Source organism: Nesoenas mayeri, assembly GCF_963082525.1.
Source record: "Nesoenas mayeri genome assembly, chromosome: 4".
Lineage (NCBI taxonomy): Eukaryota > Metazoa > Chordata > Aves > Columbiformes > Columbidae > Nesoenas > Nesoenas mayeri.
In genome coordinates this window covers 25,227,254-25,253,209 of record NC_137540.1, presented here as the reverse complement: position 1 = coordinate 25,253,209, position 25,956 = coordinate 25,227,254, and the positions used below count along the sequence as shown (strand labels likewise).

General features: G+C 42.4%; 1 protein-coding gene across 1 annotated transcript; it reads left to right on the top strand.

The window, feature by feature from the left end:
- Window positions 1-430: 430 nt before the first annotated feature.
- BMP3 (bone morphogenetic protein 3) lies at window positions 431-21,650 on the top strand (the record flags this gene model as incomplete). The annotated part of the gene is made up of 3 exons (XM_080343939.1): window positions 431-1,067; window positions 13,118-14,028; window positions 21,459-21,650. The coding sequence occupies exons 1-3, from the start codon at window positions 713-715 to the stop codon at window positions 21,648-21,650; spliced, it is 1,458 nt and encodes a 485-aa protein (XP_080200065.1). The 5' UTR covers window positions 431-712.
- Between the last annotated feature and the right edge of the window lie 4,306 nt (window positions 21,651-25,956).

Genomic DNA, 25,956 nt, shown 5'->3' with positions numbered 1-25,956 from the left:
TGCAGTTATGTTATTTTGCCGACTTTGGAGGCTGGATGGAGGTGGGAAAAGGGGAACATCCCACCACCCTATTCCCCGGCTGCCTTCAGGGTGGCAGTCAGTGCCCGTGTCCGCATTTCCAGGGTCAAGTCTCCCTCTGCCTCTGCGTGTGTGCGCTTTCCTTTGGGTGGTGGTTTCCCCTTCGCTTTGCCTCTTGCTTGCAGCCGTAGCAGAACGAGAAGGCGGTGTGATTGGCTGCTGACTCCACATATCAGCCCCGAGAGCCGGGACTCCCACTGGCTCACACACGCACATTCGCGTACACACCCCACAAAAACTCACCCGGGCTGCGCCTGCACCAGTCAAAGCAGGGACGAGCATCCAGCTGCAGGGAAAGCAACACCTTCACCTCTTGCCAAAAAACAACCTGCGCAGCAAGGGGAATAAACACCTTCACTGCCAGCACCGGGAAGGACGGGTGGTTTATACCGTGGCGCTTTCCTCCACCCACTTTTTTTTCTTTTTCTTGTTTTCTTTTTTTTCCTCTCTCCTAAAAGAGGAAACCCCGTCTGCGATTTTTAACGCGTCCCCATCTGCGCTCGTGGCCGCCGGGGTTTGCATCTTGCCGAAGCAAACTTCGCTGGGGGTCTCGGTCTCGCTTGTCTGCCTGCCGGCCGGGCCAAACGACACGAAAGGGACTGCGGAGCCCGTGCAGCCGTGTCGGAGAAGCAGGATGGCGGCATCGACCCGCTGGGTGCTGTGCCTGTGCCTGGGCTGGGGCTGCCTGTGTCTGGCGCCGGGAGACGTGCTGAAGGCTCGCTGGGTCGAGCTGCAGCGTCGCCCTGCCCCGGGAGGAGTACGGGGCGGCCGGGCGAGAGCCGCGGCAGGTGACTACGGCCCGGGGCAGCAGCAGGACCGGCTGCAGCCGCGGGACAAGGTCTCAGAGCACATGCTGCGGCTCTACGACCAGTACAGCGGCAGCCGCGGGGGGCGGGCGGCGGCACCGCGGCCCCAGGACCCGTCGGGGCTGCCCAGACTGCACCCGCGCCAGGGCAACACGGTGCGTGGCTTCCGCCCGCTGGGAGCAGGTGAGTCCCGGGGCCGAGCGGGGGTGGGCAGCGGGGTGCCATGCGGGTGAGGAGGGGCTTGCTGCGGGGACCGAGTGGGACCGCGGCGCCTCGGGGAGCCCGGAGAATTGCCCGTGTCGCCTTGGGCATGCGAGGACGGTACAGCGGGGCCGGGAGCCGGTAGAGCCGGCCACGGGTGCGCCTCCGCAACAGAAGGACGAGCTCGCGGCTGGGAGACCTTGGCTGCTGTGCAGACCAAGCGAGATTTCGGAAACAGCTCCCTTTCAGGTGAAACTGTGAGGGCAAATAAATAGGCTTCAGTTCTGCAAAAAGGAAGGTCATGGTCTGTCGGTATGCGTGTGAGTAGTGCCAGTCCTGAGCAGCAGCTCTCTCCTTCAGCAAATCTGCGTTATTGACCAGGGAACTTGATGTGGGGAAAAAGATGACAAAAGGATAAGCAAGGCTATGCTTCCTGCAGCAGCAGTCTTGCATTTTAGGATATAATGTTTATATTGTCTCCCGTATTTTAATTACTGGTTTCTCTCTTTAACTCTGTATGCAGCGTCTCTGCCGTATGGTATCTGAGCACCATATGAGGGAAGTGGAGTAATTAACATATCCTCTCTTGGAGTCTCCTTTTATCACTGTTTTGCATGTTTAGCTTCTGTTGAAACCAAGGGCTGATTTGCATGTGAGCAATAACATGACCTGACAATCCTTTAGATTATCTACAGAATACTCCTTTTGAGATGTTGATTACAGTACTGGTAACTAGAGACAATGACAAATGAGTTTAGTTAAAGCAAAATTTGTGCATAGTAAATATTGCATCTCAGCATCTTTGGCAGTGGCACTTAGATCTCTGCATGATTATAGACTGGCGTGCTCAGGTAGATTTATGAAAATGTAAAATCATTTTATATATAGGGAGGAGGCTTGTGTTTAACATGGCAGCATCCCAAAAGAACTGTGTCCTAGCTGAAAGAGAAGATGGCACTGTCTTATTGCTGCATCCCCAGCTCCACTGTTCTGCTTTTTGTGCATTTGGCCTCTGCAAGGGTTAAGCAAAAATGCCAGAGCCCAAACATGACCCTTACTGGGAATATACTTCCCAAGTCCACTGCATCCCAAAAACTCGCTGCTTGTATGACAACTACCGTGCCATTCATGTCAGCCTGATTTGCCAGTCTCTTATTTTTCATCACACTAGTGGGTTTACCTAACAGCTTTTTCAGAGACAAGCATCTAGCAGTTAAACGGAGTTTTGTCTGGGAGTTTGTGACCTGCGTTGATTCCTTCCTTTCCCAGAAAACTAAGAGCTGGGTGCCAGACCTTCTTTAGGTTTCTTTGCGAGTTGTTACTTCTGATTCTTTAAAGGCAACCATGTCTGTTATAGGATAGCTCTGCACAGAGATCAAATACCATGAATAATTGAATAGCTTTGACGTGCTAGGATTCAGCCCTACAAACACTCTCCATCACATGTTACTGCAAGTATTTCTGTCCATGAGAGAGGCTTTAGAAGCTTAAATGCCCTAGTTTTGGAGGATGAAGAGTGGAGACTCCGCAGGTGCTACTCCTGCAGAGGAACTCTGTTGTATTTCTAATGTGACCTTTTTTTGCAATAAGAAGTCTAATGTACATTGCTTTATTCTGAAATAAACAGTTCCCTCACTGAAGGAGTAGAAGACATAATCCTAAAATAAAAAGGGCAGGAGGAAGCTATAATCCCAACAGAGTGGTATTTGCTCCTTTAAGCATATCTGATTAAACATACTTATTGTTCTAAACCTAGAAGGCCTTTGGTTCAAATCCCATCTCTGTGGTCTTTTATTACATTTATACTGTCACTTGACGTTGGGTGGTAGCAGTCCTATAAACAAGCTGTTTACTAATCCCTTTCCTCCTCTGCCAATACTTTCACAGTTCAAGTGCCCAAGCAATAAACTGGAAGTGGTTATAAGTTTCCTGACACTTCTATAAGTATTTCTGCAAAATATTTAACTAAGTAGCTGTTGTCTTTCTCTCCCTGTAGGCGGCAGAAGCTCATTTGTGTGGTTATTGATGGCAGAAAAGTGCATTTCCATAAAACCCTTAGATCAAATGTTCCTTGAGGCGGTGGGGGCAGTGAAAAGGCTTTTCTCTGGTTTCTGACTATTCCCTTGCACCCGACTGCCTGGCCAGCCCTGAGATGGGAACAGCTTATCCACAGTATTTCCTTTTTGAGGTGATTTGTTTCTAGTTCCTCTGCTCTGACTGTTGCACTCCTCAGCTTCCCCTTGTCCTTAATATGACTGCATCAGTTAAATTAATCAATTATGTTCCTGTTACTCCTTCAGCTCCTTATGCCAGCCACTTTAGGAGACAACTTTTTATATGTGATGAGCAGAACTTGCTTGAGAATCTGCTAATTTCTCCTCCACCTAAAACAAGAGGCCTTGAAGGAAATCTTTAGTGATTTCCTTTGCAGTTTAACCATACATTTTGCAATTTAACCATATTATTTTCAGGAGATGACCTGTTTATTTTCTGAAATACAACTTTCAAATGTGACTGTGAAACCTTTCTGTCATGCTTTTGCCCTGGAGGGCTTCTGGCTGTTCTGCAGCACATGGGAAAGGCCTTTCCTGGTTAACTTACCCAACACATTTTTGGGAGTGTTGTGTGATGAGACCAAGTACTGGCAGGATTTGGTGAAACTCATCCCTGTTTCTAGTCCAAAAAGCAGTATTGCATGTGGCAGCTGCTGTCTTGCAATGGACAGCCAGCAAGAAAAAACTAAGACATGATTAATCAAAAGATGTATCTTAACAACTGCTAAATGCAAGTTTCTCTTTCTGTGGCTCAGTCCTGTGAAGGGTTAGGATGAGAGCTTCAGCCCTGCATGAGCACCTCTGAAGTTTCTGCCCCACACTGCCTTGAAATCTCACACACCAGATTTCACAATTAGGCTGGATTATTAGTGGTTTGTTGTTTGGGCTGGGGTTTTTGGCCTTTGATTTTGATGAATGTTCATGTGATCTTCCATTTGGGCAAATTTGCTTTCCATTAATCTTGCTAAATTATCTCAAAACATAATTGTTCAGTCTGAGTCACTCAAAAAAGTAACCTTCAATGCCCATGACAAAGCTGAAAGGAACCCCAGGCTCCGAATCCATTCCAAATGAAGGATATATATAATTCACAATATATCCAGTTACGTTCTAGCACTGTTCTCCGTCAGTGATATAACAGTTCTAATTTATTTCTGCATATTTGAGTCAAAGGATATTCAGCTTGTGATGTCTGTGACAGCTGGGTCATTGCCACGGGATGTTTCTGGGATTACACTAGCAGCCCTTGTCTGGCTTAGCCCAGGTCTGAGAGTGAGCCCTACTGAAGTAAAAATCCTAAGACAGCGCCTTTTCCGGTTCTTTGCCTGGAGGTACCAGAACAGTGAGTGGTTTTCCATTCCCTATGACTCTAAAAAGAAAGCTGGGAAGGTCAGATGATGCGTGAGTTAGAGCCAAACACTCTGACTGTTCTGTCAAGCATGCTCAAACTGTAACTGAGTCGGTGCATCAGTTTCTGCACACAACCATTATTTTCTCTTGCCAGTTAGTGAAACCACTGGAGGACGAGACCTCCAGCTGATATAAACCCACTTACCTTCAGTGCTTCCCATAGAGGTGTGTTGATCTGCAACTTCTGACGCGCTCCATCTGGAAGAAAGATACAGCCTGGAATAAATAAGAGAATGGAAACATAAAAGCCTGAAACACTAAACTTTCAGTTCCCTTTTGAAATTACTTTTAATCATATTATTGGTAAAGGAACATGTCTTCCAAATGAGTCATCCAAAGAACTTAACTTTAATTGGAAGGTCCTTCTAATGATGTTATAGTAAAGCTATAGAGTCAGAAATTACTTTAAACTCTTTTTTTATTGACTGAATCTCAAGTAATTTTAGGTATTACACCTGCCCCTGGGCCAATTCTTGTGGTTTAAGAACTATGTTCTCCTGCTTTTCAAAATGCCTTTCTTTCCTTTGTTGCGGTATGAAATGCCCACGCAAACTGGAGAACCAAGTACTGCACAGGGAAACCAGCTAGTCACCAGCCACCATTAGCCTGTGAAAACCAGTACAGGCCAAATTCTACCCTTTTTCAGCTCGAGTAACAACATTAAGTCCTTTGTAATGAGAGCTTTAAAAGCATTCAGGCAGGAGACAGTGAGAGTGTGGGTTGTTGTTGTTGGTTGGGGGTTTTTTGTTTGGTTTTGGTTTGAGTTTTGTTTGTTTTTCTTTCCTGTACCCCTATAAATAAAATGCAAGCAGCAGCATCCTGGTAATTTTTAGGCAGAAGGAACTTGAAAACCACTCAGCTATGATTTGGACAGGCTGGGCTCAAATCTGCAAGCTTTGTCTAAGCCAAATGGTCAGGATTTGTAGATTTGGCCTCTCAGGATCAGAAACAGCCCTTTAATTTTCTGGCTTCTGTAACTACCTGTCTTGCTGTGCTGTCATGCAAGCAGATGAACTGTGTACTCACGGTCCCCACTCAGTCACAGTTTCTATAGCACATCTTTCCATGTGAAGAATTCTGGCCTCAAGGGGACAGGCTGTGCACAAGTTGGTTGGTTTTCACAGAGCCGACCTACTGCCACCAGCTGAAGTGGAATTAATCATGATTGTGAGAAGAGTCAGCTTTTTGTGTTCCTCTTCTCAGATTTGTGTACTTTAGTGATGCAACCTCCTTATTTGGTTAGCTTATGCTAGCTTTGGGTTTGAAATGATGTTTTGGTTTTGGACCTGCTGTCATCTTTCTACTTAAAATATATAGAAGAGAGATCATTTACCCACTGTGCAGCACATTTATGATATGCAATGTGCTTATTTGTGCTTTTCATGTCCTGCAATCCTGAGATCCTGAGCATGTACCGTCACTGTTTCTTGAAGGCTATTACTTAAGTAGCTGATAGCTTTAATTGGTGGTGGATTCTTACTTTTTTATATCTGGTGGATTTTTACTTTTTATATCAAGTTACTAGCTGCTATAACCTTATCTGCTTTGCTAAAAGAATTAATAAAACCAGTTTGGCAACAAGTTCTGTGCTTTTTAAAAAGAGGGAACCAGATGCTGTATTTTTCCTTTGCAAAATACTCAACTTGGTAAGGGGTGAAGTGGCAATCAAGAGCAAAAGCCTTGGAAAAGAAGAAATAATCTGGCTTCCAAATTCATGTTCCCATTCTGGATCTAGTTCGTGTTTCCAGCTCTGAGTGAACTTTTGTAGCTGGACTATGAACCGTGAAAACAAAGTTTTACAACAGAAACATTGATATATTCCTAACTGTGCAGTGGCACAAGGGCTCTCCTTTAATATCTTATTTAAATTATGGCTAATGATGACTATAAATAGTCCTCATTATTGCATCCTTTTTCACCCATGGGATAGATTTGGCAGTCCATAAAAACGTCAGTGCATCCTTTATAAAGGTAAAACCACCACATGTTAGCAGGCTTGTTCCAGCTTATTGATGCCTGGAAATGCCCATTTTAACATGAGTATGTTCATGTCGATGATGTCAGTCTCCACAGACTTACTGCTTTTTCTTAAAATGTCTTTGTAATGCCAGTAACAGGCAATCCATACAGCTGTGTGCTATTGCAGGAAGGCAAGGAAGATTCTGTGAGATTCAGTGAGTACAAGTACTTCAGCTGCAGTTGCTATCAGTAAATAAGCTGGTATGTCTAATACCCCAAACCTTGAGTGACGGCACACCCTGACTTGGTGTCTGGGTCACAACCACCTGTGTGATATAGTAAGGCATTTCTGCTTTAGGCCTGGAGTGCCTCGCATCTCCCCCACACCAGGAAAGCTTTGCTGTCACTTGCGCAGGAGAGTGGGGAAATGACACTGGCCCAGTGCAAGCTTTGCCATGGTACTATTGGGGTCTGGGTTTCATTCAATTAAGCACACAGATGAATAATGACTTGCAGATGTGCTGAGGAGGCAAATAAAGCTGTAGCCTATCCATTTAACTGCATGTACCCTCCTAATTATATTCTACATGAATACCAGCAATAAACTGTTCTCCCTGTGAAGTACCTTTCTGTCCAGCTCATGGCTGCTGCACCAAAGCTCTACACTGTATAAGTGAGAAATACAAAAAGTGCAGTGATGGTGTGTCTTACCTATTACTGTTCAAAAGAGCTGTCATGCAGGGGTTTGTCTTTAAAATTCCTCATCAGACTGGCAGCAACATACAAAGGGGAGCAGAGATAGTCATTAAAATCTGGCCTCAGAGTATCTGGAAAGTAGCAGCGTATTCCTTGCATATAGCTCTGTTCCATGTAATTTTCCTTTGTCTCCTCTTAAATCTTCTCCTTCTTACATGCCTTGTTGCTGAGGTGTCTTCTGCACTCTCTATTTTTTACTACAAGAGAGTGAAGCTGAGTAAGCAGAACTCACTTTAAGAAACAACTAAAAGCCTACTTCAAGTAGTGGTGCTCTGACAGAAACCTGCTGCTCACAGAGCTGGGAAGTACATACAGTGAGCCAGGAAGTTACTGCTGTTCAAATAATACTGACTTGCCATTGAATTGCCTTGTATACTGCTGTGAATGAGTGTGAGGTTTACCAAGTACAGCTGCTCAGGGATAGCAGGCAGAATTTTGCCAGGCAGTAAGGTGGTGGATCTGACTGTGAGTTTCCTCCAGCAGCTGCCTGCAGTGCAAGGACACCCAGGGTTCATAAGATCTTCCTACCACAGCTGTATCCTGAGAGCCAGCCCAGGCAGAGGGCAACCTCCCATCCAGCATTGCTCTGAGGGGTCATATTTGCTGAAATATGAGATACTTGTATATGTCTGCAACAGGCCATTTCTTGTCTAGGCAACCAGTGAAAAGAAAGCTGCTGCAAAGCTGCTGTTTTCACTGATTTTTTTTGATATGGGAAGTATAAGAGAAAAAACTATTGTGATGCCCTGATCTTCTAGGGCATAGGTTTCTGGGCCTGTGTTTTACTTCCTTTAACCTGCAAAGTTGACGTTATACTTCTAGACCAAATAGAAGACTTTGTTGCAAGTAGATCTTGTTATGTTTAAGTCTTTTTATAGAGGACAAACTGGCTGGAGGCTTTAGCTGGGCTTAGTCAGCCTGGCTCTTTCCACTGGCTGCTAAGCACTTGTGGATGGACTTCACCCTGCAGTTTGGCCCCCTCCTCCCTTGTATTTAAAATGGAGCTATTGATAACAGCATCCTAGGAAATACCACTTAATGAACATCTACAAAGTATTAAAGGTAGTTACATTGACAAGGTATTAAAGCAATACCTAGGTTTGGCTTGGGTTTTTGTTTGGGATTCTTTGGGCCTAGCAAGGGGGGAAATCAGTCAGTCAAACAGTCTATATGAGGAGTCATCAGTGTAAGTAATTATAAGGACTAAATCCTCAGCTCACATCAGTCAGTAAAACTTCACTGGTGTCAGCAGAGCAAGCTGGATGAGGCTCATGGAAAGCTTCCCACATTACGATAAAATATTGCTGAATGCTACTAAATACCTCCTGACATTGGTTAAAAGTTTACGCTATGCTCCTGACGTTGGCTAATAGTTTAAATTATGTTATTATGAGGACAGATTTTTGTCAAGTTCTGTCCTCTGGGCTTAAGGACTAAGTTTCACTTAAATGGAATTAAATTGTTCCAAGGAAAAGGTGTGTGTGTAGACATTTCAAAGCTGAATCTTCCTTTATGTGTTTGTCATTTTTCAGGGTAATTGCTAGCCTGAGGAATGCTGCTTTCAGTGCATTGCTCACATCCAAGAGTCAGGTATTACTGTCACACAAAGGATGTATTTGACATAGTGTTCTAAGTTGTGACAGAAACCCAAGTCACACAGTTGCGTTTTTCTGAGCCAGAACCCAGCAAATCCATAGACATCTGTGCTGGCCACTTGCAACTGTTTTCAAGATGATTTTGCAGACTGAATGAGCTGAAAATCCTTGAGCGGTTTGAGTTTGTAGGTCATTCAGTGAGAAAATAGCACCACCTACTGCAAGTACTTTGTCTTTGGTGTAGAGTTAAATACTAAGGGTGGCTTCTTGAGTTTTGCTTTTAATCTAAGGTATATATTCCTCCTGTGTCTGTTTCATGCCATCTAGAGTTTCTTCATAAACAAAAGCAGCTGGGTTTGTATTCCACTACAATATGCAGTTTAGAAAAGGCAGTATTTGGTAACTGGAATTCTTACTAAAAAATAAAAATCAAAACCTGTCATTCAACATAAAAGAGTGATTCAAATAATAACTTCCTTAACAGGTGCTCAGGAGACATAATAAATTCTGGTTTCTACAACTGATGTACTTAGTGCTCTGCCAAATTACATATTAACTTTATTATATTAGTGATTACGAATGAAGCAGAGGTCAGGTCCTTATGTGTCCTTAGTACAAACATAATAAATAGCTGGTTTTGGCTTGAGGAATTAGAAGTAGGATCAAAATTGAAGAAAATCTAGTTCCCCAAGCATAAGTGATAGCTAGAAATTGGATGGCTTGGGTACATTAGTTTTCAGCTGTTGGGACCTTACCTATCAGAACCTATGTTATCCACCATCAGCTTGGGCTGAATGTGTAAACAAGGGTGTCTTCCATAAATGATTTCGCCTTTTTTTTTTCTGTTTCACTGAGAAAAGTGTATGTTGTCTTTTCCTTAATTTCATTGAGCAATGCATGTAATGTATTGTGGAGAAGGGTTCTGTCTTTCTACTGAGACTGATTCCTGCTTTTTTTAATGTGTTGGTTAGAATATAGGTTAGAAAAAAAAAAAGTTTAGAAAAAGAGGCCACTTAGATTGTTGGGGTGGTGATGGAGATGCAGAGGGTCCAGTGTTTTGCTGGACTTCACAGAATCATAGAATATTAGGGGTTGGAAAGGACCTCAAAAGGTCCTCTAGTCCAATCCCCCTGCCAGAGCAGGAACGCCTGGATGAGGTTACACAGGAAGATGTCCAGGCGGGTTTTGAATGTCTCCAGAGTAGGAGACTCCATAGCCTCCCTGGGCAGCCTGTTCCAGCGCTCTGTCATCCTCACTGAGAAGAAGTTTCTTCTCATATTTAAGTGGAACCTCCTGTGTTCCAGTTTGCACCCATTGCCCCTTGTCCTATCATTGGTTGTCACTGAGAAGAGCCTGGCTCCATCCTCGTGACACTCACCGTTTACATATCTGTAAACATTAATGAGGTCACCCCTCAGTCTCCTCTTCTCCAAGCTAAAGAGACCCAGCTCCCTCAGCCTTTCCTCATAAAGGAGATGCTCCACTCCCTTAATCATCTTCGTGGCTCTGCGCTGGACTCTCTCCAGCAGCTCCCTGTCCTTCTGGAACTGAGGGGCCCAGAACTGGACACAATATTCCAGATGTGGTATCACCAGGGCAGAGTAGAGGGCGAGGAGAACCTCTCTCGACCTACTAACCACCCCCTTACTAATACCCGCCAGGATGCCATTGGCCTTCCTGGCCACAAGGGCACAGTGCTGGCTCATGGTCATCCTGCTGTCCACCAGGATCCCCAGGTCCCTTTTCCCTACACTGCTCTCTAATAAGTCATTCCCCAACTTATACTGGAACCTGGGGTTGTTTCTACCCAGGCTTATCTGAATGGCATTAGCAGTTGTGGTATCAGTCCCTGGAAGCACAGAATGTCACTGAGAACATAAAGCTGTCAAAATACATGAAAGATCAGTATTGGAAATTATTTGGTTTTGCTAGGGCGGAGGACTTATTACAAGGTTTTGTGGGTGGAAGCTGGAAGGCTGTTTGACCCTAGCCCACAGGCATGTCTATGCTTGTCATTGCTTGGAATAAAAAAAAATAAATAAAAAACACAAACACACACACAAAAACCTAAAACCAACAAAAAATCCCCACTGTAAACTATAACTTCAGCCTCAGGAGAGGGTTTTGACATACCATGATGTCAAATAAGCATTTACCTCTGTGTTCCCTTTTTCTCCTAATGTGTTGGGTTGTTTCCAGCCCTTTCGGGGGCTGTAGAACATAACTTTGCTTAAATATATTTGACTTTTCCATACAGCCCGGTTTTATAGCTCTCAATGGCATCCTAACATTTGGATCTATATTTTTCCCACTCTGTAGGACAGGCGTAACTACAGTCCAAACAGGAAATTTTAAAACAAAACTTAAACCTTACCCCCAAGCCTTTCTCTTGCACCCTACGGGGGATTAAAGTAGTCAGCCGTATGTTTTCACAGATCAGCCTGAGTTGGGAGTGTGTCTTTGTGTTTGTGCAAGATACCTGTGATTAGGCTGACTTCTCTAATTCCACAGCTGTGGAAACCCCACTGTCCACCTCATCCCTTCTAAATTGATACAGTAATGCCCCAGTCTTGCAGAAGTATTGTCCTTGGTTTGTTTCCCTCTGCACCGGGGCAAATTGGTGAATTTTGCCACCACCACCACACTCCCCCGCCACCACAAAAAAAGGCATTTTGGGTTGGCTTTCTTTTGCTTTTGGGGGTTGCTCTAGTACTGCCCACCTATCTTCAGCAATATTAGTAAATGCTTTCTGACTGTCATGAAAATTGATGACATGTCCTTGGTGGAATGACTAAATTTATCCAGTGTAATTGAACCAGTCCTGAACCTGATTATTCTAGAGGGAAACTTCTGTTGTGATTAGTGTCTGACTTAGCCAAAAGACTGTCAGACAAGCTTGTGCATCTTTAGCTTATGGTCAATTGTCTCTTTCTCCAGAGCTGACATCCAAAACCTAAAAATGATCAAACAGTGATTCTATCCTGGTGTTTCTTCTCACCATGTCTTCAGAGGCAAGCCACATTCCTTCTTTTTGTGCAAGACTGTTGTCAATAACTTTATTCATTTTTTTCTTTGCCCAACTCTTAACTGTGCTGTTGTGAAGGACTCTGGGTCATGAGGACGCAGTTGCACATGCAAAGGTCACTGACCACTCAAGGGGCCAGTAGGTTGGTCTTATTTTAATGGAAGAGCAGTTAATATCAAGAGGAAATGTCCTTTGTAACACAAGATTTCAATTTGTCTTTTCATGTAGCTTTTGAAATATGTAGTACTTTCTACGTTTGCTTGCCTGTTTTGCATCCTGATGTACATAAGCAGTTGAACCAAATGTTGGTTTTGGCTCCCTCTTTAATAGTCTCTGACAACTTAAGAAGCTAAGAGGAAATTCCACCCAAGCCCTAAAGCCTGTCTTGTAGCTGAGGCCTGGATCATAGAATGGAGCAGAGTGGAAGGTTTAAAGGAAGCAGCCAGGCCTTTTTTTGCATTGAACAGCTTGCGAATCAGAGCTCAAGTGACTTAACTGGCAGTACACTTGAAAGCCTGTGGCAACACTGAAAATCATGTCCCACTTTAATTTAGGCTTTTCCTCTTACTCACTGCCACATTGAGCCTCTACTCGTAGGGATACAAATCTTGTTTTTCTGACTGAGGCTGTGACTCAACAGTATAATGGAAGTATACAGACAATCCGGTGCCTAGTGAAGCTAATGAGATCCTTTCTCCAGCTTCAGCTAGGTCTGAGCAAAGGCATGGTTCAGTGCCATTGACATTCTGTTCATGTCTGAATAGTCTTGGACAAAGAAAGACAACTCTTTAGTCAGGACAGGGCAGCCATAATCACCTAAGTGCATTTTGAGAGGGAGAGGGCTTGGAAATGTTACAGAAAGAGGAAAACAAAAGACCGAAATCTTACTTAATTTTCTGGATGATAGATACAGTCCTTAGTGCATCTCTTATCACGCTGTGTTCCTGTGACCTAGTTTGTTTCCCGAAGTCAGGGGAGTAGTAGTAAATGTATACATATTTCTGTATAGAGATAGGTAGTACAAGGAAACCAGATTGAAAGCGTGTGATTTACAATCACCAGCTTACCTATTTGGTTATTATTCTGAATAGTGGCCTAAACTTGTTCCCACAGCACTGGGTGAAAATTTTCCATGAACTTAATGTGTAATCTGGAAAGCAATGCACTTGGTCCTTTTGGTTTCTATAACTTTTTGAAATGTCCGTATTCTTATGTAAATATTTATTCTTCTAGGGAGCCCTGAAAGCCAGGAGATGTATGTTTTTAACTTGACGTCACTTACCAAGTCTGAAAATATCTTGTCAGCTTCTGTGTATTATTACATTGGTGGTCTGCTGAATGCTCAGTGGAACTGTTCCCAACCCAGAGGCTGTTCCCATCACAGGCACAGGAAACCTGAAATTCAGATACATCTTTCAGTTTGGACCTTTCCTTCTTTTGGGAACCAGACTCGGAGCCTGGGACATTTTCTAATAAATGTCTCCACTGCTTACCAGGATGGCCTTTCCTGGCAGTGGAAGGATATCACTCAGCTGCTATATGAAGCAAAGGAAAGCAATGAGCTCCTGATCAGCGTCAAAATGGATCTGACCAGCCATCACCCTTGGAAAAGGGCAGCTTCTCACTATGAACCCTACATTCTGATTTATGCCAATGACTCTGCTATTTCAGAACCAGAGAGTGTTGTCTCTAGTTTGCAAGGCCACCGTAATCCTCTGGCAATGGTCATTCCCAGGCCACAAAACCACGTGAGGAGCAGCTTTGGGAAGCGACGGCGAAAACGCTCCACAAATGTCCTGTTGCCATTGCAGAATAATGAGCTACCAGGAGCCGAGTACCAGTACAATGAGGAGGAGAGATGGGAAGAAAGAAAATCCTACAAAACCTTTCAGCCACGGTTAGCAGAGAGGGCAAAGAGTAAGAAAAAGCAGAGGAAGAATCATCACCGGAAGAGCCAAACTCTCCAGTTCGATGAGCAAACACTGAAGGCAGCAAGAAGGAAGCAGTGGAATGAACCAAGGTATTGCGCCCGACGGTATCTCAAGGTGGATTTTGCAGACATTGGCTGGAGCGAATGGATTATTTCCCCAAAATCCTTTGATGCCTATTACTGCTCAGGGGAATGCCAATTCCCTATTCCAAAGGTACAGTCTCTGTTGATTATTTCACACTGTGTATGTTACTGTAAACTATGTGTTTTCTCTCCTACATAAGTAAAACACAGCTGGTCACCTGTTACATATTGGGATATAGTAAATAAGTGATGTCTTGTGCTGAAAGGAGTAGTGGTTTGGAACAGCTACTGAAAAGACAGGCTTGTAAAGATAATTTAAAAAATCCTACATCGTATTAGTTTTTTGGTCCAGAACCCAAATTGCTGTAAAATATTTCCTGAATAGTGTTAATGCTGTGTGAACATGTTGTTAACCTGTTCAATAAACATAATATAGGCCAGACCCAGAAAATTGCTTATTAGACAGTAGTTGTTACGCCATGAAGGAGTCTCTGTGGCCAGACCCACACTGGGGTCAGTCAACATATGACGTGCTAGGAAAAATGTGTGCCTTGGGCAGCACTGCTGTCACAATGATGGAGAGACACTGTGGAGCTATAGGAGTGGTTGGGAAGCTCTAAGTTGAAGCAAAAGAGTCAAATTAATCATTTCTATGACAGACCAGGTGGATCCAAAAGCAGTAGATCCTGACCAACTGTCTTGTGAAATATCCTCTGGTTATTATGAGATTGTTGCATCGGAGTAGCCAGAAAGGGTGATGTTCTCCTGGCCCCATGACTTAGGTGTACGAACTCAGCGCCTTAAAATCAAATGCCCAACATCATTATTAGCAGCATATGTACCCCCCTGGAGTCTACCAAAACCTGAAAAGAGGATGTGGTATTTAAGGCTGGCCTAAAATGAGGGCTATGCACAAATAATGCCCACAGGAAATTTCAGTAAAGGTAGGGCTTTTGGTCTCACTGTTACCTCGTGTTCAAGAGTCTTCAAGCTTTGGCAGTTAGTTCCAAAATTAATGTGGAATTTCAGTGGCTTAGGGATCCAAGGGAGTCACCGTTTGAAAATGACATGTGGAGAAATGTAGCAAAGGTGATGGAGGTGAAAGCAAGGAATCTGACGAGGGCAGGAGTCTCTGAAGGAGATACATGACTACCTCAAACTGCAATGACAAGCTCTCAGGTTTTGGATTGAAGGAAAAAACTGAAAGGGAACAGGAAGAGATAGAGTCATTACTTTTGAATAAATTGCATCAGGCCTTTTACTCTATTGTTGAATGGAACTTTGCTCTTTCATAAAAATAATTCAGTGTACAGGTTAGAAATTTGTAAAGTGCTGGACCTGCACTTCTTCCATTATACCTTTAAGGACACATAAATTATAAAAAATCCTGCTGTATCCCTCTGCTTGACACTGGGATAGCATTTCCACTTGCAGCTTTAGTTATAAAAACTTCATTCTAAGCATAAAAGGGTGTTGCTCTGATTTTTGTTTAGGAGAAAACAGTACATGATAGTTAAACCAGAAGAGTTAAAGTATTTCAGTTCAAAGGAGTCAAAAAACAAAAAGTGTCTTCAGTTCAGCCAATCCTGACCCCTAAAATATTCTTCATTTCTTCATTTGAATTGAGATGCCTGCTATGGGCTACTGTCAGTATTACAGAAGAAACAAAGAGTAAAGTATGCATCAGACAATCAGTGGTTCTCCTGGAGAACAATTCCTCGAGAGTTCCTCTGTATTTCTAATGACAGGGGAAAAAAATGTGTAGCAGCTCCTTAGAAAGGCTTCAGGGTGTCTTAAGTTCTAAAGAGTTTAGGTTCCCATTTCCTAATGTTATTGTGTTTGGCTCTCAAAGAAATAAATTGTAGTTGAGATGCTTATGAAATTGGGTCACAACAAACCCATGCAACCCTACAGGCTTGGGGTAGAGTGGCTGGAAAGCTCACTCGTGGAAGAGGACCTGGGAGTGTTGGTGGACAGCAGCTGAATATGAGCCAGCAGTGTGCCCAGGTGGCCAAAATGCCAACAGCATCCTGGCTTGTATCAGAACTACTATGGCCAGCAGGACCAGGGAAGTGATTGTGCCCTGTACTTGGTGCTGGTGAGGCCACACCTGAAATCCTGTGTTCAGTTTTGAGCTCTTCAGTACAAGAAAGACATTGAGGCGCTGGAGCAACTTCAGAGAAGGGCAATGAAGCTGGTGAGGGGCCTGGAGCACAAGTGTCATGAGGAGCAGTTGAGGGAACTGGGGCTGTTTAGCCTGGAGAAAAGGAGGCTGAGGGAAGACCTTATTGCTCTCTACAACTGCCTGAAAGGAGGTTGTAGCACGGAAGGTGTTGGTCTCTTCTCCCAGGTAACACGGGATAGGACAAGAGGAAATGGCCTCAAGTTGTGCCAGGGGAGGTTTAGATTTGATATTAGGAAAAATTTCTTCATGGAAAGGGTTGTCAAGCCCTGCAACAGGCTGCCCATGGAGGTGGTTGAATTACACTGTAGGTGTTTAAAAGATGTATATGTGAGGATCCTGGGGACATGGTTTAGTGGTCGACTTGGCAGTGTTAGGTTAATGGTTGGGCTCCATGATCTTAAAGGTCTTTTCCAACCAAAACGATTCTATGAACTCCCAGGATCTAGTATTTGCTAGGGAATAACCATTTCAAACCAGTCACTAAATTCCCTAATTTTTTTTTTTTCTTTCATTTGTCAGACGTACAAAATAGGTTTCTACCTTCTGAGGCAGAAAGGGCTTGAAGAAAAACTCTTTTTAATAGGCAATACATACCATGTATTTCAGGGTTAACCAATGCCTGAAGACTGGGAAGAACCCCCTTTTGTCTGTAAGAGGGTCTGGATCAAACCTAAAATTGCTCAGTACTGTGCATGCTCAAGAGCAAACAAGGCTTTCTCAAAAATAGTTTTGATTGCAGTTGTTTTAGAAGCCTTGTTACTGGTCTCTCCTTAATCTGACTGAAACCTAATCCTGCCTAGAGCTGATGGGGAATACCCAGTTTAAGACAGAAAGAAGTCTCTCTTTAAAAATCAATATGAGACTTTGAGAACATGGATTCTCCATTAACAAAAAGCATAATGTATCTTCTTGAAGATAAAGAAACTTTCAGAAAGCACAAGTAGAGGGGCAATAAAGAAGCACTGTAATAAAAAAGGTTCATATTCCTTACACAGAGCTTTTGTTAGCACCTGCACCTGGAAAATCCCTAACATGTTCCATAAACTCAGGGCTTAATTCCCAGTATACTTTCCAGAGTGAATTTCTGGAAAGAAACACGATGTGCCATACAAATGCTCCTGCAAGTAAAATGTAAAAATATGAGTTTAGTACCAGTGGTTCTGAAGAGGCAAAATTAAGTTTAATTGAAGTTAAAACTTATGTTTGACACTCTGAGGCATGACAAGGGGGTACAAAAGGTGCATACAGCTGAAAAGTAGCTAACAGGTATTGCTTGGGTGAAAAAGGAGTTCCAGGTTTATCTGTGAGTTGCCTGTCTTTAGCTAATTCCCCTGAGGTATTACATTATGCATCAAAAGAATTTCTAACATAAAGCCAAATTTGTTTCTGCCAAATTCAGGTTCTGCTTTCCTGCAAATAATAGCATTGGCCTCTAATACATTGTGGTTTAGCTCCATCTTCTCAAATAAGTAGACTTGTAGTATTGGCTACTATCATGGTAACTAAGCCTAGCAATCTGAAAGAAGCGTGATTCTTCCTCCTCTTCACCCCTGTGTTCTGCCTGGGATAGGAATGTACACACAATCCGAAGTGGTCCCTGTCCTGAAAAAAGCTTATAGTAGAAAAAAGGTGAGAAATAAACAGGAGTGATTGATAGGCAAATAAAGCACAGGGTTTAGATGACTTTGACATGAAGCAGAAGGTCTGATTGCTATGAACTAAGCACAGGCCTACAGTGCCATAACCAGGATACCAGTTTTCTTCTAAAAATTTCTACTACCTTGGTTGGGTGAAGAATATAGCAGCAGAGCATTATAGTTAGACACTGTGAAGCTGATTATTTGCTGCCATGTACTGCAGAGAGCGCTAGTTTATTAAGAGAGCAAGTCACTGAAACCCATCACGAGTCTGGTTCCCTAAAAGGAATTGGTAGATTTCTGTCCATGTTGAATTGAAATTGTTGCTTTTGAGTGCTTTTTTAATCACAAAACCCAAAATCATGTTGTTTTCCGAAGAGAATGAAAAGCTTAATTATATAAAAAGGTAAAGCGAGCATTTTGTAGAGCCATGTGTCATTCTTGAGCCATGCATAATATCTGGTGCTACTAATAAGACCATGTTTGCAAAATGATACTATAACCATCAGGCAATAACAAACTAATCTGTGCCTATGGGTATATAAAATTCCCTTGCTGAGGGTGAGCTCCTAAAGTTGATGTATTGAGTAATTTAAGAACAGATGTGCCTCTTCCTGCTCCCTTTCCACCTCCAAATTTGCTAGCCCTACCCTTTCCCTGGTTTCAATTAGCTGGTTTGACTGCTGTCAAACCCACATGTTGGGCTTGCATAATACCGCAGAGCATACAGGCCAGACAGACCTTCTCCCAGGTCAGGAAGGAATGCTCATAAGTGACATCATTTGCCCTGTTTCTAATACACCTCTAATGAAATTGAACAGGGCAGCAAATCTCCCAAGGATACATGCAGCTTAGCAGGTGCAGCCTTAGCCACAGCTGGACTCATTCACAGATTTGGCAGTTTGGAGTTAGCTCAGCATTTTTTCCTTCCTGCTGCTCCTCTCCTCCTCCCCTACTTCTCCCCTCCTAAAAGGAAATCTTTGCCTGCTTTTCATTAGCATGTGCTTAACAGAGCATAGGCAGCCTGGGGCAATGACCTAACTCACCCGCCTTGTGCAGGGCATTATGCCAGTTCAGTACTCCAAGGTAGATTTTGGTTTTCTGAGAAGCACACGCCTTCGGATTTTACTCCAGTCACACTTAAATTTCCCTGGCAGAAGCAGCTGGTTATCTTCAAAATTGCATCTTAAGGGCCAGTGACTGTATTCAAGACAGACTTCAAATCAGTACGGAGGATGTCCTGTATTGTAAGATACTCTTATCAAATAGAGATGATTCTTTTATCATAAAATGACAGAATGTAGCCAGGCTATTTCCACTGATATCTGAGGCAATACTTGAAATCAGTTCTGTACAATTTAGTGTTTTAGTGTTTCTAGTAGTACAGATTTCATGTCTGAAGTGAAGCATTTCCAATGAGACTTTAACATGTTATATTCTGAGACCAGAATATTCCAGTACTGTTGGCAATGGGAAACAGTGTCTCAATAGATGTTTTACCTTTTGATGGCTGATCAGCAGGCTTAGATCTATTTGTCTCCCAATTATTTTTGTGGAGAATGCTGCACTGCAACGTCGTAAGGAAACGAGCCTGGATGCTACCAGAGCTTTCACTTCCTTTTGCGGGCAGAAGTTATACAGAAATGTGGATTGTATACTAATCTAAGACATTTTTTTAAATCCATATGATCTACTCCTGATGAGTATAGGTACCACTGAATTATAAACAAACAGAAATGTCTGTCTTGAGATCAGCTACCTAGATTGAGAGTAATGTCTTTGTAATCATGCTGGGAAACCCATAGCCCTTAAGAGGATGGTGCAACAAGCTTTGCGTTTGTAGTTTACACAGAATATCACCACACCCCTACATCTCATTCATCTGATAAGCTACGATAGTAAACTCAAACAGCGACTGAGGCAAAAAATCAGGGTCTGTATAACATTTGTGTTTAAAATGGACTTGAATCCTGAGTATACTTGAGAAATTTCTGAGTCTCACGCAGGATAAACAGAAGCAAGTGATGTGCGGGACTGCCATCATTTGTTGCTCAGTCTTCCTGCATGCAAAGTAGATTCCTCATTAAATGGAGAAAAAACTTTCAAATTATGTCTAACAGGTAAATAAAGAATAGCTGAATGCTCCCCAGTGAATCCTTTTCAATTGTGTCAAATGGTTCCAGTTCTCTTGAGACTAGTTTCAATAGCATGATATGGCAAAAGTCCTTTCTGATTCATGTGTTGGAATTCAAGGAACAGCTGTCTCCATGAGGAAGAAGAAAAATACAGTTGGCTAGGTCAGTCATGAGCTAGGTTGCTGTAAGTAGGGACAGGTTAGACATCCATGTATATTGCCAGCAGAATTGGAAGCAGTTACTCCTAAATGTACTAACATGCTACAGAAATGCTACAAGGGCCCAGAATCTTAGAGTTATTCCTGTGCTTTTTGCATGCAAAGACTTACACCTCAGGTAGATATCTAACCCTTAAGACTGATTTTTCCAAAAGCAAATCATCTCTCATTGCAGCAAAACTTCGAACTGGAATTTTTGGCCCAAATGAGCTTTTTGCGTATATTTCTCAGTGACATCTGAGTATATTTAACTATATGATTCCCAGGTTCTACGTGTAAGAAGAACTCTAAAAAGCATCATTAAAATGTCACTCTTACAAAAGCAAAAGTCTTTGCCTAAAAACTGTATCTTCTGCATTTTTCATGCTCAGCTGTCTTTCATATAGATACTTAGATTTGGAAGGGTTTGGGGGGTTCAGAAGAGAAATGTAATATATTAATTTTTAATTTCTATAAATACATTTTTAAATTTTATGAGTTTATTAATATATTTTGGGTTTTTTTAACAAATACAGTTATCCCAGTGGGTAGGTCCACTTTTTGTTCATATGAAGCCAAAATGTGTTTCCATTTACATGAGGATAAATCCAGGAAACATTGTCTTTTGGAGCAAAATTTCACCTTAATATGAGGTACAACTGACATCAGACTTGGGGACTCAATTATTCAGAATGTCACTGATGATGTATAATATATTGGGGGGATTTTAACAAATGATGAGAATGACACAGATGAGAAGTGATTTGTCATGGAAGAATGAGCAAAACAACCTAACCTTGCATGAGAACAAACTGGAACAATTAGCATCATGGTGTAAAGTACTTTTGTTCTCTCATCTCTACATATTTTATCTACATTTGTTTTTCCCAGTGCACTCACATGCCACCAGTCAAACTTCCCAGCCTACAAGTTATGTTTTTGCTTCTGTAATGACTCAGCCTGATGGCACTTCAACTGCTTTGGTGCCAGACATACAAGTTTTAAGACTAGATTGCAGCTCACATGTAACTTAATAGAGTCAGAAGAGACTACCTTGACCTGTAGGTATCTAGCTGCAAAGTCTGCTACCTGGGCATTTTCCTTGGAAGGCACATCCCATGAAGAGCCTGAGGCCCTGTGTCCAGCACGATGCTCTAGCTGAAAGCAGTGTAGCAACAGGGGCATCCAGTGGCCAAAAAAACTGGACCAGATTTGCATTCCCTGCTGCTGGCTCGGGGCACCTATGGTGACAGCTGGAAATGGTTGAGTAGAAGACAGATTTTTACAGCTAGACAGCTGTGGAGTCTCCAGTGGGCCCTTCCTCATGAAAAAAGTTTGTTCTAGGGTATGCAGGTCCATGCTAACATGGGTGCAGTTACATTTTCTGCTTTATCTTTCTCATGCAGGCCTTGAAGCCATCCAACCATGCCACCATCCAGAGCATAGTGAGAGCCGTTGGGGTCATCCCGGGTATTCCCGAGCCTTGCTGCGTTCCTGACAAAATGTCTTCTCTTAGTATCTTATTCTTCGATGAAAATAAAAATGTGGTTCTTAAGGTGTACCCAAACATGACAGTGGAATCCTGTGCATGCAGATAACATCTCAGGAGACCCTTTAGAAATGCTGAAGTGATCACTTGCTGTTTTGTGGCTTTTTTTCATGTCTACCTTTTGTTTGCACTGCCAATGCATTTCCTTTGGACAAAAAAAAAAAAAAAAGAAAAAGAAAAATCAAACAAAGAGGATCGAAATGGAATGGATTCTAAATAGCAATTCCAAGGAAAAAGAATATGAACTTCATTCATCTCTGAATTTAACCAAGATGTAAGTCTTGGCAATGGGGACTGTTTCTGTTGAAATTGAGAGTTGGAAGAGGAATTTACAGAAGACTCTTTAAGGTTTTTGAAACTGCCAGAAGGACATACTGTTCTATTTTTGTACAAGATTTTGGAAACAGCAGTAGCTGTTAATTCTTGTCTCTGTTCTTATGGTGACTTAATGGAGAGGGAGATTAGAAATGTACTATTACTCATTTTAAAGCTAAGCTTTCTGCCTTAGGTTATTGAGTACTGCAGCAAGTAAGGAAAACACATCTGACATTCTAAAAGTGTTAGATAATCCAACTTAGATATAGATCTATTTCCTTGGTATGACATGTCACTGATTGCATGTGTGTATTCATTTTCATTAACATATTCTTCATAAGTCAGCTTATTAGATGTTAGTGCCATTGGTCTGAAGAACACAAAATGCATTACTACTGCATGCAAAATTGTGGTATCTCAAAAGGAAAGACTTTTCATGCCACTGTGGAAACTCAGCAGGCTAAGTGTATGCAGGTATCACTCTTAGTGAAGTGGCAAAGCAACTTGTTTGTAACAGATATTGTAGAACATAGTTGCAGATAGTCAGAGTAAGTTATGGTAGTTGATTCCTGACGTGAAATTATTTGGTGCATAATTCTTATCTGTAGGCCTTCACTGTAATTATTTGATCAAAACTGGCTCTGTTTTGTGAGTTTTGATTGTTATATTAGTCAGATACTAGCTTTTTTTTACTTCTATCAATTTACTTCTACTCTGAAAATCAAATTTGTTGTACCTATGCTGCCAATTTAAGATTTCTTACCAGCAGGTTTTGCACAATAAAAACATAAAACATTTTTCAATTAGTTTATCCACCAGAAAAATTCATTTGAGAAACAGCAAGCAGGGAAAAAAAAAATCTATGAATCTCAGACACAGCTGCAAAATTTAACTCTGTTATGGAGTAGATGTTCACAGCAGTACTTTAGACAGAAACCTGGTTTCATTTCCAGCAACACGATCTACAGAGGATGATGTTTTTTAAAGCACTTTTGGTATGTAAGAGCAATGTTTTAGTTTGTACTAAGAGTAAACGTTGAACAACCTTTTCCATAAGTTATCTACATAACTGACTCTCTGAAATAGTGTATTTAAAGGGCAAATACTCATAAAGAATAGGTTAATTCCCCATTGTCGTGAGGGTTGAATTCTCTACTTTGGAATCAGCAGTCCACAGTCTACTGAGGGTGACAACAATGTTCTTATGTAAATGCCTTGTTGCAGCTTCATAGTTGTTTGAGGCTAATTTAAACACTTGTAATTGCTTTTTGTATATGGTCAGTGGCGCTGTTGTGTTTACCAGTCTGAGTTATGTGCATGTGCAAGGCTCTAAGAGGTGTGGAGGTATAACAGGTATCCAAGGGATCCTTTACAGCAGTCATTTTTAAGCTACACAAAGTCTCAGTGGAAGCTGACAGAAGTTTAACTTAGAAAAAAGAACACAGATTAGTCCCAAATGCAAGTTACACTTGTGGCTCTTCCCTTGCCCTGCTTGAGCAGCATACCCTTGCAGTCATTTTCCCAAAGAGTGCAACTTAATACTTTTTTATTGGCTCCAATTAAACAACACTAATTAGCACAGCTATCTGACCTGATGGCTGTATGTTAGGATTCTAAGAGCTCTGTAGCAGCGTATTGCATGTTGGAGCAGAACCACCATCAAAACCAAGTATTAAGTGTGAAGCTGTGTACATTTAGATCAAGGATCAGTTGATCCACTTCCATATGCAGGAGGTCAGACACTGTATGGAAATCAGATGGACTTAAAAACTGGAGGAAAACAGCTGTGCCTTTCTCTTGGCTTTAAGGATGGTCAGAAGTAGTGATGTGCCCAAGCTGCCAGTACCTTTTAATTCATTGGTCCACTGCTGGGACATTAGGACACGTGAGGGATGCTGCTGGGCTAAGCTGGAGGCAGGCTCAGGTTTTCAGTAGACATCAGGCTCTGCAAGCAAAAACAGATGCAGTAGTTTCAGATAGTTGTCTTTTGTAAGAGGTGCACAGATAAATCCATTGTTTACACAATTCAGCCTGGCAGTGGCTACTGTTAAAAACCACACAAGCTTAAACAATAAACCTCACTAAATCTAATCTTCAATTTGTAGAGGGCTTGTTGCAAAATAGATTCCATAGAGCTTGGCAAGACAACCTGGGCTTTGTGCCAATATGTCCCATTTCTTTGTTCAGGCTGAGCTAGTTGGTTATGACTAGTAACACTCCATCACCAAAGTAATTTCCTTTACAGCACCTTGCATGCTCTTGGAGCGCGTACCTCTTATCCTCAGTAGAGAGATGGGAGCTGCTCAGTAGCCCCCCAAGGGTGAGATTTCTCCCCACATCACCCTGTGTTAGGATTACAGCATATTCCTTTTTTAGAATAGCACCAGGCTGCACCTTCCTGAATACAGTGCAGAGTGGAAAATACCTCACAGCATTCTAACTCCCCATGGGAGGACTGAGGGCTCATCACACTGCAAACAAGACTGCTGCCTTTGAGAAGGCCAGTCAGTCCCCCAGGAAAATGCTGGGGGAGCTGGGAGCCCACAAGGTAAGGAGATGCTGAGCCCCAGCATCCCGCTTGCTGGAGATGAACTGGAGTGGCTGGCTCTTGGGCAGAAGGCCAAGACTGAGCCTAGCTGAGCTCAGTCTGTGAACAGGGTCTGCCACAAGCAGTGCCAGGAACAGGGCTCCTCAGAGGAAAATGCAGAGGTCAGATGCACCCTGGCCCACCCCTTGAATGGTAGCAGAGTTAATAAGAATAGGGTGTTGGCAACCAAGCTTCCCAACTTGTGCACTCCAGAACAGAGGCGCTCACTAAATATAGGTGTTTCCCCAGCACAGCAGTCTGGGGCAACCACGCTGAGTCACTCTTTGGGACTGAAGCCAAGTTCAAAGCTATAGGTAATGCTTTACAGTATCACAGTATCACAGTATGTACAGCACTGTTATGTGACACCCTGGAAATGATCTTAAAAGCATCACTCAAAAACAAGCATGAATATGTTATGCTTGGTTTTCACTGAGATACAGCCAGACTTTGTTGTTGACTGTATCATGTAGAATAGGTACAATCTTCCAAGTAAAATATGATCTGCCTCTTCCAACTCTACACTGAGTGTTATCTTCAGTTAACCAATCGGTTATACAAGTTAGACAACTTGTTTTGCATTTGTATTTTTAAAGGAAACTTTCTAAATAAAGCCATGTCTGGCATCAATAATTTATTAATCATATAGATAATGACTTCTGTATATAACTTTGTATTAGTCGGGTCTTCAAAATAATTTCCAACTAGTGTTATTAATCACCATTTTAATCTCAAATCAGCATGGGGGGCTTTTCGCACCTGTTCTGTTTTTTGATATACTATTAATCGATAAATGGCTCTGCTTCCCATCTAATTCTATAGTATCTAATGCCTGTGCATTGTTTTTATGGCTGGCTCAAAAGATGGGCAGGAGAACATCTCAAGCTACTCAAGCTTTCTTATCATATAGGCTCTTCTGGGACCAAAGTCCCCAATGAAGAGCAGACTGTGAGGAGGCCACTGCAGAAAGCTCTGGAAAAATCCCACTCTTTGAGGCTGAATAGGGAACCTCATGGTAAATGTGCAAAATACAGAGTGCAAACTAAAGCTTATTTATCCTGCAGTGCGACACCTTGACCCAGGAGAACTGCCTGCCAGAAGCCATGACAGTTCTCCTGAAAAGGGTTACAAGGCAGGCTCTGTTTTTCCCTTAGTCTGAGGGCCCCCAAACTTGCAAGGAGCAGAGCACCTTTCATGAGGTGCCAAGCAGCCCTGGGGTTGCAAATCATGATGCTTCACTGCAGGGCTGGCCCAAAACCTTTGAATGTTCATCTCTGAGGAGATGCTCAGCAGTTTGCAGGAGACTGATATTTTGTTTAGCAACCCATTTCTCCTTGTAAAAACAGCCTTTGTAAATGATTTCTGTTGAAAGGTTAATGTTTGTACAGACAATGTCAATTTTTTAGAAAAAAATTAAATTACCCAAAAAAAAAGGAAAAGGTATTTTGTATAT